Source organism: Galleria mellonella, unplaced genomic scaffold (genome assembly GCF_026898425.1).
Source record: "Galleria mellonella isolate WM207_F2 unplaced genomic scaffold, CSIRO_AGI_GalMel_v1 utg28, whole genome shotgun sequence".
Taxonomy (NCBI): domain Eukaryota; kingdom Metazoa; phylum Arthropoda; class Insecta; order Lepidoptera; family Pyralidae; genus Galleria; species Galleria mellonella.
In genome coordinates, this window is record NW_026442064.1 from 3,081,964 (window position 1) to 3,101,038 (window position 19,075).

Consider the following 19,075-nt stretch of genomic DNA (forward strand, 5'->3'; position numbering starts at 1 on the left):
TAGTCTTTTTTCCAGTGCGATTGAATTGACGAAGAGAAATAAAAGTGTTAGCTACCTATAAAAAAGTTGAACTTAACGAATAAAACTGATGCGTTTATCTGTATTAGACGCATTGACCTACGCACAACTTTACTACCGAATTACTTTACTACACAACCACTCTTCGGAATCAACTTCCAGCAGCAGTATTTCCGAACCGATACGACATCATAACCTTCAAGAAAAGAGCATATTCCTTTTTAAAAGGCCGCCAGCACATATGGCATGCGATGGCTCTGGATTTGCGGGGAATCATGTGCGGCAGCGGCTAAAAAAATTGCAGTGATAGCCAAAATAACTATCAGGGGCTGATTAGTGATCGATACTGATGCTAAAAATGCAATCAGTAAAATTTTTGTCTGTCTGTCTGTATGTTCGTTATAGAAGCAAAAACTTCTCGACGGATTTTAACGAAACTTATTACAATTATACAATTATTACAATTATTCTTACAATTATTCTTCATATTCCTGGGCAGGTTATAGTATACTTTTCATCACGCTACGATTAATAGGAGCAGAGCAGTGAAGGGAAATGTTGGGAAAATGGGAGAAGTTACTCCATTTTTAAGCTTCCGTCGCGTGTGCAGCCTTAATAGCCACTTTTTAAAATGTAAAAATGTCCACCCGTGCGACGCCGGACGGGCCGCTAGTAATGGAATAAAAGTGATAAACTTGTCTACATTTGGAGGCAGGAGATTATCATTGTAACGTATACATATATTTGATACTTGTAAACTAAATCGAAAGGGCCACCCATTCCTTTCCTGTGGGTGTCGTAAGAGGTGACTAAGGGAACTTAATAATCGAGGGATGGTAGTAATATCCCTTTTAAAACATTACTAAAGTCTCTTGGCGGTTGCCAACCCATTTTGCATGGGGGGAAAAGGATTGTTAGCAATGGAGTTTGACAGCCCCATTATTATACAAGCTATATACCTTATTAGGTCGACCTCCACGTGGTTCCCCCTGGAAACCATCGTGAACAATTCTTGTAGAATTCGTCACGATGGGGTAACTGACCTACTTCATCCTCACCTATCATCCTTCACTGGTGCCCCGCCTGTGTATACCGATAGCGCGGGTGGGGTTACTATTCCATTATCATCCATTAAAAATAAAAAAAAAAACCCTATTTGCATCACATCACGAACTTACTATTGTTAAAAAAAATACTACAATTAATCACAGTATTCCTAAACAGACCAGTTCCAACTAGAAGCGAGTATGGTGGATGAACTAGCCATCGCTGTGTTCAACTATTTTATGAAGCCTAATGACCCGGCCCACCATTTCACCTCCAATCTGGACATTATAGTGAGTATATTTTGTTTCAAGACACGCGATTACGTCAATAGTAATACCGGATTGAAATAAAAAAATGTCCCCTATTCAGACTCTGTCTCAAGGTTCTTTAACAGTTTTCTAGCCTCATTAATGTACCAGCTAAATGGTAACATGCATCATATTAATTGAAGCAAATTGAAATCATCTTTATTTAAACAAATCTTGTTTAAATTTTAATTAAACCGTAATTTTTTTTAAATCTACAGCAAAGTTTGAAATGTTGTTAACTGTTGAGAAGAGCCCGCAAGAAACTCAACAGTTACTCTTTTTAACTCTGTTCATATATATTTATATATGAACAGAGATTAAAAAGAATATATATATATATATATATATATATATATACATATATATATATATATATATATATACATATATAATATATATACATATATATATATACATATATAAAATAAAAGTAAGCACTTAGAAAATAGATTACCAATTTTGAAATCAGGAAAAATGGTTGGAAAGTAACAAATGCAACTTGTAAAAAGCTTTTAATAACAAGAGTTATCACGTGCATAAGCAATTGCATTATAATGAGCAGCTGTTAATCATGTGATGATGATATCCAATATCATTACTCATTACATTCAAGTGAATATTTAATTATTGAGTAACAAGACTACTAACTAATGGACAATGATGTCCATACCAATAAAAGCGCTTGCAAATTCGTTCCATAATTTTTGTTATATTCAATACAAAATAAAATCAGTTAGGTGGAATTTGAACTCCCACGTCGAGGATTCCATACACAAATATCAAATATATATTAAAATAAATCAGTTCAGGTTACGATAGGGCTGAAATACCTGAAGAAGGTAAAATTCCTTAATATATATATATATATATATATATATATATATATATATATATATATATATATATATATATATATATATATATGAGATAAAAATATCTTTGCTGCATTTCTCATACAAAATAGATTCCTAATTTAGTTATGATTATTGATACAATAACGATAATATAAGGGTTCGTTTGTACCATTTTAGTACGGAATCCTAAAATGTACTATAATAATTGGATTCTTTTTTTATTCGATTAAACTTATATTATGCATTTTTGAATAGTATTTTTGTATTTATAAGAATAATAGAAAAAAAAACAGCTGTTGCTTCATGATTTATATTGAAAATATATGCACTATAACCATAGTTTACAGATAGTACCAGTACGACCACAACTAACACTCGAATGTAATTTGGATTATAAATATATAACCTAACCTACATGCAAAATATTGCCATTTATTGATATTTGTTATTAATAATTTACAGAATGAAACCAGCACAATATGTCCAGTTCGTTTTTAAATTCTATTTTTATTCATACCAGGTAGTCGTTTATTATGTAGATTAAAATAACCATATGCTAAATGCCTCTATCCTTGTAGATATTTTATACTTCATTTAGTTACAAGTTATTCAGTTATTTTTACATAAACATTCAATTCATAAATACAGTTAGTGCATCATGCTACGCTAGATAATCTTATTACCAGGTAAATCTAAGTAAAATTTACCGTTTAGGCAGATTTCCAAAGTATGAAGTTGACTTAAACAGTAAGGTACATGTTTTTTTCTATATTTAGTTTTAAATTGTTAACAGAAAACCATTCATATAGGAGAACTATATATTTATTGATTTTTATTTCTAGGTCATTTATGACCATAGGAAAGATTATAACATTGGTATCGTCGATATAGGTTACTAATTGAATATCATTTACAATATTTTGTATATAATCAATAAAACCATTGACAAATAAAATGAAAAATATTGGGCCCAACACAGAGCCTTGTGGTACGCCCCTCTTTATAATAATCAGTTTTGATGTATATAATATCTCCAGGACATTTTCTATATTTCTTATTTCAACATGTTGTGTTAAATAGTTTTAGTTTTTGTCATCGTATACCGCAATAGTGTAGTTTGCTTAAGAGTATTTCATGACCAACTGTATCAAATGTAGAGCCTAAATCCAAATAATGCCCTGCTAACCTTTTTTTGCTATTAATCTTATCCAAAACATCATCTATGAGTGTATCTATAGCTTCTGCGGTGCTTGTCATTTTGGTACTCAAACTACCTCTCGTTCAGTATATGATTTGATGCTATATGCTGAAGGAGTCTAATTTTTATCAGCTTTTAAAATATTTTGGAAAGAGTTGGTAAAAACGAAATGGATCTATAATTTTTGGGATAAAATTTGGAGTCTTTTTTATGAATTAGTATTACACGCCCTATCTTTAGTTGAGCGAGAAAAATGCCTTCTGACAAGTGTTATTAAAATGAGCTAGTGGTTCCGCTAAAAGCTCAATATTTTCTTTATTAATAGATATTAAATTGTCATCATACCAAAAAGATTTTTTTCTACTTCATATCTTTATTACCCAACTGATTACTGTTTTTTAAACATTTCTTTAAAATAGGTTATAAGCGACAGTCCATTATACAAAGGATGTATGGCTGAAGAAACAATTGGTCATGTGCTGATGAATAATGCAACCGACTAAATTGTGAGGGACCCGAGATCACCGGAATCTTTTCCTGATTTCAGTAGAAATATAAGTCAACTTCTGACCTTTTGGCACATTTTATGTTGATTGGACTGAACACACTCACACGTACAATGCTCCAGTTACAAAAATAACTTCAGAAATGTCCATATATACTAACTGAAGATTACAAAGTTAATTAAGTGCATTATCATATGTTACAAAAATATACTGTCACAATAAAACATTGTATACAATACTCTGATGGGTTTAATGAACTTATTAATTCCTTTATTATATCAACGGACCATTGATCATAGTTGGTGTGTAATGGACTCATTTAACATGGCAAAGATAACATTATCGACCGTTACAAGTCGTTAGTGAATAAGTAGTGTTCTCTTCAGATGTGTGATACAATTACTTGTGCATTTATTATAAACTATAATGGGATAAGTAGGAGTCTTTCATGTATTACTTATTGGGGTCAACAGTTCAGCTGATATCTAACTTATTACCAATATAATAAAATTGTTACTAGTGTATGTCTGTAAAAAAATTGTCGTGAGGAGCTGTAGAATCCAAAACAATAAATTATAGAATCGTGTCTGTATGTTTGTATGCTTGTTCTGGCATCACGCATAAACTTCTGTACGATATTGGATGCGGTTTTTAAGGTTGTATTACTTGAGTTATTTTGTTATCTTATACTTGTATCACGGTTGTAAGAGCTAACATAAAAATTTATTTTGATACGCCATTTAAAATTGATGAGCGAGGTGAATAGCTAGTGTCTAATAAAAATATACTTACTAATCGCTTTAAAGAGTTGGAGATTACTGGCATTAGTTTACCATTACCATATCCAAAATGGCTATTAAATGTCATAAGACACCAAAAGATATTTTGGATCTATCTTTTAAGAAATATTAAAATGTCATTAAGGAATACTCATTGAGTAAAGCTTATTACACATTAAATTATTACTTGGATAACAAATGTGCATGGTATTAGTTGATTATGCACAGGCTTTCGAATCACCATGTTATTTAAGACATAGGCATTTAAATAAATGCACAAAATGTTAAAAGAGATTTAAAAGATTAATTGTTTTTTGAGAGTTCTCCTCAACAGATAACAACGTTCCAAGCCCAGTATAAAAACATAAAAGATGACAATGAAAAAAACCTTATAAACAAGTCTATAATTGCATAAAGATTTCAATTCTGTTCAAATGATTTTTTTTTGAATGGATGATAATGGAATGGTAACCCCACCCGAACTATCGGTATACACCGGCGGGGCACCTGTGAAGGATGATAGATGAGGATGAAGTAGGTCAGTTAGCCCATCGTGACGAATTCAACAAGAGTTGTTCACGATGGTTTCCAGGGGGGACCACATAGAGGTCGACCTAATAAGGCATATTGCTAGCAATGGGGCTGTCAAACTCCATTGCTAACAATCCCTTTCCCCCCTGTTCAAATGATTAAAATATTGTAACAACATCATGTGGGCAGTTCATTGCTATATCTTATTCTTCAAACTAAAACGGCCATGTAGGCATGGTTGAAAAAGAGGTAAGGTGGAAAAAATTTTTGGGCAAAGTCTCTTTAGAAATGATGTATGGAGAAAAAATATATAAACACCGCATAAATGACTGAAAATGTCCTATAAAAAATAAATTATTATGACAAACTTTGTGGCAAATTGGTGAGCACATCTGCTTTGCATAAATGAGGTTCTGGTTCAATTCCTCGTCTGACCTAATTAGGAAAATAGCTCAAGTCTCGGTACCCAGTGCCTCATAACAAGCTAGGCTTGAGAACCGTGGAATTAGTTTGATTTTGTACTATTATTTTTATTTATTTTTTTAATTTCAACTGACTGACTACAGATCAGCCTCATACAGCCATATTTTTTTACATATAAAATTATGACAGAACTAAATGACAACATATACATTTTACCAACTTAGTAGAAAAATAAAGTTGCATGGTAAACAATCTGTTTAATGGCTCACAATAGCATCTTTCTGCAACCAAGTAATGCAAACTAGAGGATTGTATATCTACATCACATGCTCAGCAATTATTTATAAATACCTAGATTAAGACAATAAAATCATCGCAATTCTATACTAATATTATGAAGAGGAAAAAATTTGAATTTTTGCATGTTTTTTTGTTTGTAATGGATAAATTCAAAAACTACTTAACCAATTATAAAAATTCATTCACCTATAGAAAGCTAGATTACAAACAAATAACCAAGATTATATATTATTTTTTAAAAATTAGAGATACATAATAAAATTACAATAATATGACCCAAGGTATCAATAATTTGTGTATTAAAGCTAATATAAAATACAAAACGATCTTTCTATTCATCTACCTGTGTGAAACCAGAGTGGTTCGCTACTACCAATAGTTTGTAAAAATTGCCACTACACTAAAGAACAATTTTTTTTAGATTTGAAACATTAAATTTACTGTTTCTAAGTGACCGTCAGAGAAATTAAATGATGTTAGTAATATAGACTATCAGTCCCATAGCTAGCAGTATACCCTGTCAGGTAGACATCCACATGGTTCTGCCTAAAACCATTATACAAAATTACGGATGTATTCATTATGTTGGGCTATTGTTATTATTGAAATACGGCCTTTTCTCAGGCAGAAAATTCTGTGACACTGCAACTTTTCCAGGATCTTTTGTGCTCATTCTTTTTTAAAGTTCATTGCTAATTCCTATCATAGATGTTATTGTAGCAACAGTGTTTTTATCTCCTCAAAATATAATATGTATTCCAAAGGAGATATATCTTTATGTAGGAGTGGGCTATAGCCACACATTAAGTGCCAAGGCATTTCTTCCTCATTGTGATAATATCACTTTATAGACACAAGCCTAGTTGAGCAATATACTTGTTTAGTTTGCAGTGTCCAGTGAGAATCCTTATTAATACACACATATTATTTTTACTCAAAAGATTTAATTTCTTTGAGTAATTTTTTAAAAACCCCTTATTTTTATTTAATTATTCACTGCTTCTAAGCTTTCAAGTTGAAGGTGCCTGAGCTTTAGGCTTTGAGGTATGTCACAATAAGGTTCTGATCTTATTTGGGCATTCTTTGCCCCTTCTTTTGCTAATTGGTCAGTTATTTCATTTACATGAATATTTGAGTGATCCATATCAAGATAAGGTTATTTCTGCCGCCTAAGTCATTTAATAACATTATGCAGTTGTTTATAAGTTTTGATTTCATTTCGCATGAGTCAAGGGCAAGTAATACTGCTTGATTATGCGAGTAAATAAATATTATGTACGTAGTTAGAACTTAGATTTAGTTCTACAAATTTTATTACGCCACTGTCTGCCTAAGATGCAAGATCACACAATAAATACGCATACATAAATCTATTTATAGTTCCAAAAAACCCAATAGGTATTCCAAAAGCAAATGTTTATTTTTTTTCCGAAGAAAATTTGGAATAGTACTAAAGTAAAATTATAAAAATGGTAGCTATGAATAAGCAAAGGGAAAAAAGAAGGCATGCATGGTTTTGTTTCTATTGAGTACATATCTACATACATTATTATTATTGAAATATAATTCTTACATCTCAAATAAAAAACAAACTTACAGAGACAATATAAGAGTTACAAATTTTTTTTTGGATTCTAAAACAATTGCATTGTATATACAGGTATCTAATAGTGGTGTAGATTTTGAAGATTTCATATTTTATTATATAGGTGGTCATGTATTTTACTTATTTTAGAGATATATTTAAACTATATAAACTTTACAATATTTTTTGACAGATGCGAGATCACACAATAAATACGCATACATAAATCTATTCATAGTTCCAAAGAACCCAATAGGTATTCTAAAAGCAAGAGAACAATGACCTACAAATGTTTTTTTTCCGAAGTTGACCGCTGTTTTCCCGTGAAACAACAAGTTTCATCCTCGGCTTTAGGTACCGTTACTAGAAATAAATGTTGCGAAATACGTCAACGCAATGTAAATTTTTAGATGTAATTTGCATTTAGCATTTAAGAAATATCTTTAAAGTAGACGATTTTGTTTTTAATACGTGGGACAGTACTTACCATTACTCCGGTACATCAAACAGGTCACAAATATAAAAGCAATTAAGAAAGATCTCGAAACGAAGTTCACTTGTAAGAAATCCATTTTTGCACTGAACAATGAATTATAAATAAATTTTCCTCCGTTAGCTAATATTGAATAACGTCATTTATTCAACTGTATGGGCCGCGGATGGAACGCACACACGACGAAGAGAAACGAATGAGAACAATATAGTAGTCGTGTCAGAGAGTTACAGAGTAATAAACAATAAAGCCAACCGTATCCTTTCCACGCTGGCGCCCTTTGACTTTGTTATTATTCATTCAGCGTATCGCTCGCTGCTTCTTACATACGTCATACCTAATTAAATTCAGTCACATTATATTATAGTCCCGAATCTTTATAGTCACAGCGCCATACAGTTTATTTAAATGATGATGATGAGAATGAGATAAATTAGTTGCACATTTTGGATATTTTCATATGGATATTTTCATCATTTGGATATTTTTGTTAGACCATTGTCAACGCAATACCGCTTGGCCATCTTGCAGGTACTAAGAACTCCAAGTACTGCCCTTAATCTATGTGCTTGGCCAAACAAATCTTTTAAAAATTGCTAATGAGATTTAAAAGGTTTTATGTTTTATAAACACGTGAAATTTTTCATGGTGAAAAGATGTTTGGATAGTTATAAATATAATTTAGTCTTACAAATAGCCGTAGATAAATGTTTTACTTAAAGCCTTTTAACATTTCCAATGTTCTTTGACACATATATAAATAATTTCATAAAGGCAATCCAGTGTAGATATGATGATAATGATAATGATAGAAAACAGCATTTTTTTCCTATGCAAATAATTTACTTAGGTTCAAGATCATCGACTTTACGATAAGTTTATATGGTTAACTAAAAGGGTTTTTAATTTGTAACAGTTGTTTAAACAGGGAATATAATATGTTCACCGCTGTAATGGAAAATTTAATTAAGAAATTAAACATTTTAAATGAGTGACTGAGCAATGGCGAAATCATTCTATTCTCATCTTTTCAACAAGTGAATTTATGAGAGCAGAGGAGACAGAAAGTAAAGGACTTATATTCCATTTGCAATAATTCTTTGGCATCTGCGGTTGAACTTTTATTGACAGAAAATATTAGCAGTTAGCAGCTATCAGCTGTGTTTAGTTTTGATAATATAATTCTTGTAGATATAATAAAATATTTAAATCACTTAACAATAAAAAACAGGGGATCTATTGGGTATATCTATTAAAAGAATTGGTAGTATAATGGAATTATTGCACCGTCTCTTGCTTTTATTTTTAATAAGTGCACAGATGCCGCAAAATTTAAATTATACCTTTTTTTAAGGATATGATTAAAAGTGACCTAGTAAATTATAGGCCCATTCCCATTCTTTACACATTTATTAAAATTTTGTATTTCGATTTGGTAATTATTTTAATTTAACCGAATTAATTCATAATGGCAATCTAGTTGATTGCCATTATGAATTAATTCGGATGCAGGTGTGGAATTATAAAGATACATTTTTGTTGCTTGGAAAAATAAAATGGATACGATTGACGTTTTTTGTGACCTATCTAAACCCTTTGGTTGTGTACATCATTATCTATTGCTGAAAAAATTAGCTTTTTATGGTGTCAATGATAATGCTTAAAATTTAATTAAATCATATTTATCAAACAAAAATCAAAAAGTTGAAGTAAATAACATTACATCTAATGGTTCGCTTGTGCGAATGTGTGTACTTCAAAGGTCTATCCTGGGGCCATTCCTATTTTTAGTCTATATCAGTGATTTCGCTTTTGCCATGCAGGATAGAAGTGGCATAGTATTATTCGCAGACGATACTTCTTTGATTAGTAAATTTGACCTTTACCCTAATTGTTTCAAAATTATGAGCGATCAACTACGGGTGCATATGCAGAGTTACTAAGACACATTTTTACTACCTTAAAAAAACAAAATGGATGCGATTGGCTTTTTTTGTGATCTATCTAATGCTTTCGATTGTGTAGATCATACATACATTGCTGAAAATACTAGCTTTTTGTAATCTTAAAGACAATGCTTTAAATTTAATTAAATCATGTTTGTCAAACAGGATTTAAAAAGCAGAATTAAATAACGTTATATCTAACGGGTCACTTGTGCTAATGGGTGTACTTCAAGGTTCTATCCTGGGGCCATTCCTATTTTTAGTTTATATTAATGATCTCGCTTTTCCCATCAGGATAGATGTGGCATAGTAATGCACGCAGATGACACTTCCTTGGTTTTTAAAGTTGACAAATTAACTAAAAATTATAACGATGTGAATACTGCTTGGCTGCGTCTCTTGCATTGGTCTACAACTAATAAAATAATATTAAAGCTAAAAAGATAAAATGTTTAAATTTTTCTCTATCTAAAAACCATAATTCCAAAAAAAGAAATCAAATAACAGATCCTTTGATTTTATAGATTCCACTCTTTCTTGGAATCACTCCTGATAATAAAAATTAGGGGGGTTTTAATATTTAAAACCATGCAACTAAATCAAGTTTTGCGGCGTATACTGTACGCAGAGTTAAAGAGTATAATAATATTCAAACTGTCAGATTAGTTTATTTAAGTTACTTTCATAGTATACTGTACTATGGAATATTATTATGGGATAAAGCAGCCGACATCCAAAGCATATTTGTATTAAAAAAATGTGCTATTGGCGTAATTTATTGTATGAGAAATCGTCAATCAGTAAGAGAGAAAATTGAGGAAGCAAATATTTTCACTATATATTCATAATACATATACGCAAACATTTTGTATATAAGCATAAATTTTCAATTGTTTCTTAAAAATAACGATCTCATTTTAAATAAGAGAACATTTTAAATAACCGATCAGGAATATTGAAAACAGTAAAATTGATTTTGAAAATTAACAGATAATTGCGACGTCGTCGCCATATTTTCTTACGAAATGAAAAATTCATGAAAATTTAACGTAGTTCTTATCACAGTACTCTGTAGTTACAATGACGTTTAAAATAACGTCTTCCGACAGACGTCATTCTGATATTCATTTCATTCATAAATCATTCATTCATCATTTAAAAGAATGAGTAAATATATTAAATCACTCACGCACTTGGAGACAAAAAGGAAATAAACTAATAATTTGAAATTTATTAATTATGATGAAATAAAATATAATAAAATGTAAGAAAATTAATATGTATATGAGATGTGAAATTGTGACTTAACATTAACTTTGGAATTGTTTCTGATAAGCCCACGTTTTAGGTATTTAAAAAAAAAAATTCCTATTAACACAAATAAACAGAATTATCTTTTTCGAAAATGTCTGAGGAAGAAATTGAAAAATGGTCCAGAGAAGGTCGTAGTAAAGGTATGGTTAAAAAATCTTATTTTTAAAGTCAATTTAAATAAAACTAATCGAAGATTTCATCTTATCAGCATTCACTGATAAGATGACACGTTACCGTCAATGATCATCAGTTCATGATCCTCAAGGCGATCTTGGTGGTATGGCACATCGCCTCACCTTCTGATAGTCGTGGGTTCGGTTCCCATACAATACAAACATTTGTGTTTATGAGTATCTTGTCTCATACAATATCCGTTTGTATTGGTCACAAAATGAATTAATTGTTTTCTATTTGTAATAATATAATATGTATGTATGTGTATATGTAATATATGTGTATTAACAAAAAAGTTCTATCTGTTATCTAGTGTCCAAAGTACAAGCTCTGTTTGTGATTAGAGGCCACTGACTAATATTCCTAATATTATTTTTTCCTTTTATACTTGGCTATGAATTGGTGACAAACACAGATATGAAATTAAACACATGTCTCTTATAGAAGAGACATGTGTTGTAATTTCATATCCTAATGACCCTAATGAATTTCATGACCCTAAGGCTCTGATGAGAAGTAAAAGGAAGACATTATCATCATCAAAGAGTTTTTTTTAGCAAGAAAATGAATGTAAATGTGAAAAAGACTCTATTTTCCGCGCTTAGCTTCTCATTTGGGCCATTGTGCGTATGAGTCATGGCTAGTACAGCCAACCTAGCTCCGCCCAGAAGCGCAGAAGCTTCCTGGGTTCTTCACAGGCCTCACAGAGCGGCCTCACCGTTCCAAGGATTTCTAAATGTTGTTGGGCCACAGTCTCACATTCTAGGATTACGTGAGCAGCCGTTTCTTCTGCGTCGAAACTGCCTCGACATAGAGGGCTGTCTGTGGCTCCTATTGTGTATAAATGTTTGTTTAATGGACAATGGCCCATTTTTTTAGCGAATATATATGACTTATCCCTGTATATCCTTCCACATCCAAATTCAAATCCATTCAAAAGTTTTTGTTAAAAAGAACAAACACCCGTCCAAACAAATTCAAATCCCATCTCGCAAACTTCCATATTTATGTACAGTAGAAACAGGAAGTAGAAATTATATTTGTACTACAAATACATATTACACAATGTGATAAAATTATATTTACAGATTTACATATGTCTCCGAGCTGCTCCAGTTTTGAAGTGCTGGATCCACATGATCCAGTGATCAGTCGGCTGGCGACCCAGCTGTTCAGGAAAACCAATGATTACCTGCAATCTGAAATGGCCTCTGGACAGGTAACAATTGAATTGTTTGGTATTTAGAGCTTTTCTGTTTGGATAATGAAGCTTATCAGATTATCTAATTTAACTTTCGAAAATAATTCAATAGTTTTTATTATTTTGTATTTATTATTTATTTAACTCATGGAGCGATCGGCTCTAGGCTAGCACACTACACCCACTGCGTCACCGATTTTTTAAATATCAAATTTCGAATAGAGGTTATGGATAAATGGGGTTATTAGCTACATAACTTAATGACCTTCATAAATTTAATGAAAACGAAGCTGCAAATTCGAGTTGTGCAACAGACGCTGTTGCATTAGTGAGCGATACCACATTTTAGTTCGGTATAGTGTATGATGCATAAACGCTCGAGGGTTAATTAGTGAATTATAATATTAATGACCTACATAAATTTAATGAAGAGAAGAGAGAAATTTTATGAGACAAGGTTCTTATAAAATTGTCATTGAAAATTTAGATTTTCATTACCAAAAACATATTTGAAGACATTCGAAGCAAAATGTAAAGTAGTGTAGTTTATTTTGAGCACTTTATTTTATCAATTAGAAATATTGAAATTTATTATTATTGTAAATTATGTAAACATGTGACATAATTATTTTGTGATTTCTAAATACTATGAAACAACATTGCTATGCACATGGAACTGTTTCTCCATTTATTTCTTCTAAACCATGGCATAGATTTTTAATATATATTCTTTATTGCACAAAAACATACAGTAATAATAAAAAATTTGTAATAAAGTAAACAAAGGTGCACTTATCTCTAAAAGAGATTTCTTTCAGACCACCTAACACAGTGGTATAGTATTTTAATATGAGTTTAGATATTTTTGATGGAATATTTGTAGACATAATTTGTTCCTATGCGAATGTGTTGCTAGTATTAAATAAAATAAACTGAAATGTTTTTTTGTAACTACTATATATTTCTTTTATTGTTATTGTGATGGATAAATTGAAAAACTACTCGGCTGATTTTAAAAATACTTTCATTGGTAAGAAGCTATATTACTGATAATATAGCTTCTTACAGGTGAAAGAATTAAGCATAACATTGGCTATATATTATTTTTGAAAATTCTATCTATTAATGTGAAGAGAAGTTGTATCACTAGTATGTCATAACTTTGGGATAGAAATATCCTATGATAGGATTTTTTTTTATACCACTAAGATGGCAAACAAGCATACAGCCCACCTGATGGTAAGTGGTTACTGTAGCCTATGAACACCTGCAATACCAGAGGTATTACGCGTGCGTTGCCGACCCTGAAGAAACCTCTTTACCCCCCTTTTGAAGAACCCCATGCTGTAGTCCTCGGCAGGGAGTTTATTCCACTACTTAAGTGTTCGTGGGAGGAACCGTCTCTGATATTTTTCTGATATTCTCTATATTTGTAAAATGTTTTTAACTTCGAAATTTATTCACCTATTTATGTATGTTTGGGTTACTTTTATTTTTAGGATCTCTACCACTTGCTAGAAGAAATGAATAGGCTCACTATTACCAAATATGCTGATCTCAGAAACTTTGCAGTTACATTGAACAAAACGCTGAATGAATACAACGATATGTGTAAGTATATACATATATTATATATATATATATATATATATATATATATATATATATATATATATATATATATATATATATTTTTTTTTTTTAAAATACATGTTGCTTACTTTAAAGTATTTTTTCTACATGTATTTAATATGTGGTCTTAGAAAAAGGATTAATTGATAAAAGTAATCAATATAAGTGTTAAATAAATTTTCTTGGAGAGAAATTGTCATTTTTTTTAGATTAAAATGGAATGTCCTCTTGGAATACCAGAAATCACAGGTGAGGATGTAGTCAAATCAGTTGGCCTATTGTGTGATGAAGTCTGGAAATTAACCACTATAGTTTTCAGGGTAGATAATGCGGGGATCAACCTCACTGGGTATATTACTATTAATGGGGTTTTTAGACTCCATCACTAACAATCCATTTCCCCCAAAATTCTTGAATATTGTTATTTCCTTCTCTCTTTTATTTAATATATGTTTATCGATAGACTCATTTGCCATATCAAGGTGTGAAAATTTATACATAATAATCGTATCCCGTGGCTTTGTTTGTTTGAATCGGTACATAATGTGTCCTATGTGTATGTAACCTACTCGTGTCTGTCATATCAGCCTTTAACAGTACCCTGCTGAACATCTCCCTTGGGGGATTTTGTCAGTACTTGCCACGTTTGGCAGGCGGATTGGCAACGCTGCTACCCATTCCTGGTCTTTCTTTATTCGCCTCATACGATACCCACGAGAAAGAAAGGGGTGGCCTAATCTATGCCAGGATACTCGTGTATATAATTTCGTTCAAATCCATTTAGTAGTTTTTGCGTGAAACAGTAACAAATATTCATCCATACTTACACGTATTTCTAATATTAATAGGATATCAAACTCTTTTCTCCTACATTCTTCACGACTCTGGAACGCGCTTCCTGATGCCATTAACAGACTACCGATTAAACTGTCTTTCAAAAAAAGCGTTCACGCTCACTTTCTATCTTTATCCGAGCAGTAAGTGCTTTATATTATTCCCAAATTCGTGTATAATATAGTATATATCATATATGTGTAAGTATATTTGTTATTCATATATATATTTATTCGTTTATATATGTAATTTTAGTATGTATGTATATCAATAATTAGTAGTACCGCATTCGAGTATTCTGACACTTCCCTATGGTTGACTGGGAGGGAATGCTTTTAGCATTAAGTCCGTCATGTACACATATTTGTACTAATGAATAAATGAATAAATAAATAAATAAATTAAAAATATTTATAATTAAAAATTATAAATTTTATTTTTTTCAGATAACCAAATGATAAAACCATTATTGTTACAAATAGATCAGATAGATGCACAAGTCTCCCGTTTCGAAGTGAACGCTTACAGATTGGACGCGTACACGAAACAGCTGAAGGCTGCGTTCAAAGAGCTCGAAGAGAAGTGAAACGTCACGTGTTGAGACGCACCGCGTGTCCAATGAGACTCGCCTTTGACAGAATCTGACGAATGTGTAAGAAAAGTTCATTGTAGATTTATCACTTAGCAAATGATAGCTAGTCGTTGACTCAGCAAACGTTGTTTTTGCCCTTACCGAGTCCTTGCATCTACCGGGTAAATTTTTTTGGAATCGGAATAAAAAACAATTACATCTCTCATGTTGAATCAAATGATACACATTTGCAAAGATCCGTCCAAATCTTAATATATAAATCACGTATCACGATATTAGTTTGTGTTAGTTTCCGCAATGTTTCGAGCAATTTTATTGATATTTTGTAAATGTGCATTGCTCGCTCCAACTTAATAGATAAGATAGTTTATTATATCGATTAGAAAACACGCGTTTAAAAGGACAGTAGGGGCAAAATAAATTTTGCTCTATCGGTTTTTTTATGGGTGAAAATGGTATGGTAACCCCGCCTGCGCTAACGGTATACGCTTGCGGAGCACCAGTGAAGGGTGATAGGTGAGAATGAAAACAGGCCAGTTAGCCCATCATGATGAATTCATCAGGAATTAACCATGATAGTTTCCAGGGGGAACCGCGAGGAGGTCGACCTGGTTGGGTATATTGCTAGCAATGGGATTCTCAGTTTCCTTTACTAACAATCCCTTTCCCCCTGCTCTGTCGGTTAGTTGATTATAAAAATACTGGCACGAAATTTAGATGGTAGTCAAGCGTTTTTAAACTGAGTTGCTACCATTACTCCTATATTAGCATACCATCTTCAGTTAGTATGGTAAATGAAAAAAGAAACAGTAGATAGATAGATAGATAGATAGACAATTTATTTACATTACTTACAGCACACAAATTACAATAAAAAAAACATACACGTAATACACAGCAAAAGAGACAAGAATAAAAATAAAAAAAGCACAAATAAAAAAAAAAATACAAAAACTAAATACATAATCTAACAATCTCCTTTGTTAACATTCCTTCATGCGTGTGCCATAGTAACACAAAATGGTCACAGCTCAGTTTATTGCTTTGCCCTTAAAAGAGCAAAACACTGATATTCTGCTATTCTATTCTTTATTTATTAGATACATGCATTTTTGGTTTGGTAACATTCGTCATGTTTTGTCAAATATGTAGTCTCAGATATATTACTACTGTTATATAGAATGCACTATTAATTAACAGGCTCCTAATTAGAAATCTGTAAAGTATATTATGTATATATATATTCTATTTTTTTCCCCCACTTGGCATATTTGGTAAATAGTCTTAACATGTTTTATTTTTTTTATATTAGTCATTTAAAAATAATATTAGACAAAACTATATGAAATAATATAAACACCTTTTTATTTTACCTATTTATTTATTTGAATTAATGATAATTTAATTAAAATATATAATAAGATTATTTGCTAAGTATATGAAGTATAAAAACAGTAATAAAATTTATTAATAATTAATGTAATTTATTAAATAAGTTTTGAATGTACGATTGATTATACAAAATTTTTTAAGTATTATAAAATATTGTAATTAAGAATATTTTACGATTAGATATTATTATATATCTTCACGCTATATCACTGGTAGGTAAATTAGGTATATTCCTAATTGTTATATAAGTATTTTTGTTTAAATCTGTTATTGGCTGCTGCTGAAGGCTAATGTTTATATTAATGCATGAATGAAAATGGTTTTTATTAAAGACATATACGATTATGTAGAATAAGTATAAAAATGCAACATCACAAGAATCCATGTAATGTAATATCATAAGAACCTAGGTAATAAATATAAAGAAATATACAATTATATAGTATAAGTAGAAAAATCCGACATCACAAGAATGCATGTAAAGAGGTATCACAAGAACCCTGGTAAAGGAAGCAATACCGCTAGTATCGAGGTAAAGAGGCATCACATTTATTTAAGTAATGTAACATCACAAGAACCCTGGTCAAGCAACATCATAAGAACCTAGGTAATAAATATAAAGAATACATACAATTATATAGAATAAATATAAAAACATCACAAGAATCCATGTAAAGAGGTGTCATAAGATCTCGAGTAAAGCAACATTATAAAAACCCAAGTAATACAATATTTTAAGAATCCAGGTAAAGGTTCATTACAAGATTCTAGGTAAAACAATGTCACTAGAACCCGGATAAAGGAACAATACAAGATCCCATTTAAAACATAATCACAAGAATTCAGATAAAGAAGCATCACAAGAACCCAGGTAAAACAATATCATTAGAACCCGGATAAAGGAACAGTACAAGATCCCATTTAAAACATAATCACAAGAATTCAGATAAAGAAGCATCACAAGAACCCAGGTAAAACAATATCATTAGAACCCGGATAAAGGAACAATACAAGATCCCATTTAAAACATAATCACAAGAATTCAGATAAAGAAGCATCACAAGAACCCAGTTAAAACAATATCACTAAAACCTGGATAAAGGAACAGTACAAGATTTCATTTAAAACATAATCACAAGAATTCAGGTAAAGAGGCATTACATGAATTAAAATAAAGTAGTATTATAAGGATCCAGATAAAAAGAAATTACAAGAACCCAGGTAAATAAGTATCACAGTAATCCAGGTAAAGTAAGTCACATCACAAGGATCCAGTTAAAGTAATGTCCCAAGAATTTAGGTAAAGCAACATCACCAGAACACAAGTAAAGAGGCCTTATAAGAACCCAGGTAAAGGAAGCAACATCACATGGACTTAGATAAAGAGGCATCACAAGAAACCAGATGAAGGAAGCAAAGTCATTTTTAAGCCATTATCCGTATACTGCTGGACATAAGCCTCTCCCATAGACTGCCATAAAGAACGGTCCTGAGCCACCCGCATCCACTGATTCCCTGCAACGCATATAATATGTGCATGCAGTAGGTTATATATGCAGTTCGTCAGGAACACAATTTCATATATATAAGTCGCTCATGTTTTTATCACTGCGTATGTTTATATTTTATATACTGTATTTAAGTTTTATATATTTTCAATAAAATCAGGTAATCATGTATATATATATATATATATATATATATATATATATATATATATATATATATATATATATATATATATATATATATATATATATATATATATATATATATATATATATATATATATATATAGATAGGGATTTGTTTATTGATTGAAATAAAAAATAATCTATATTCTTCCCCATTCCATACAGTAACGTCTTAGATTATATAGGTGTGTATATTAAAGTGTGTCCATACAAATGCTTCGAGAAAAGCAGGTCAACTTTTTCATACAATTTTG

At 31.1% G+C, this 19,075-nt stretch overlaps 2 protein-coding genes across 2 annotated transcripts in view; one reads left to right on the plus strand and one right to left on the minus strand.

Moving 5' to 3' along the window:
- The window catches only part of LOC113514906 (plexin domain-containing protein 2), a 55,609-nt gene extending 47,289 nt beyond the window's left edge, over positions 1-8,320 (minus strand). The window contains exon 1 of the mRNA XM_052895385.1: positions 8,037-8,320. Within this exon, the coding sequence (XP_052751345.1) occupies positions 8,037-8,121 (85 nt within the window). The 5' untranslated portion in view covers positions 8,122-8,320. The remainder of the gene's footprint in view (positions 1-8,036) is intronic.
- A 2,835-nt stretch (positions 8,321-11,155) lies between these two features.
- Positions 11,156-18,800, plus strand: LOC113516789 (biogenesis of lysosome-related organelles complex 1 subunit 2). Its single transcript, XM_052895389.1, has 4 exons — positions 11,156-11,442; positions 12,565-12,695; positions 14,177-14,288; positions 15,590-18,800. The coding sequence occupies exons 1-4, from the start codon at positions 11,394-11,396 to the stop codon at positions 15,727-15,729; spliced, it is 432 nt and encodes a 143-aa protein (XP_052751349.1). The 5' UTR covers positions 11,156-11,393; the 3' UTR covers positions 15,730-18,800.
- The last annotated feature ends 275 nt before the right edge of the window (positions 18,801-19,075 follow it).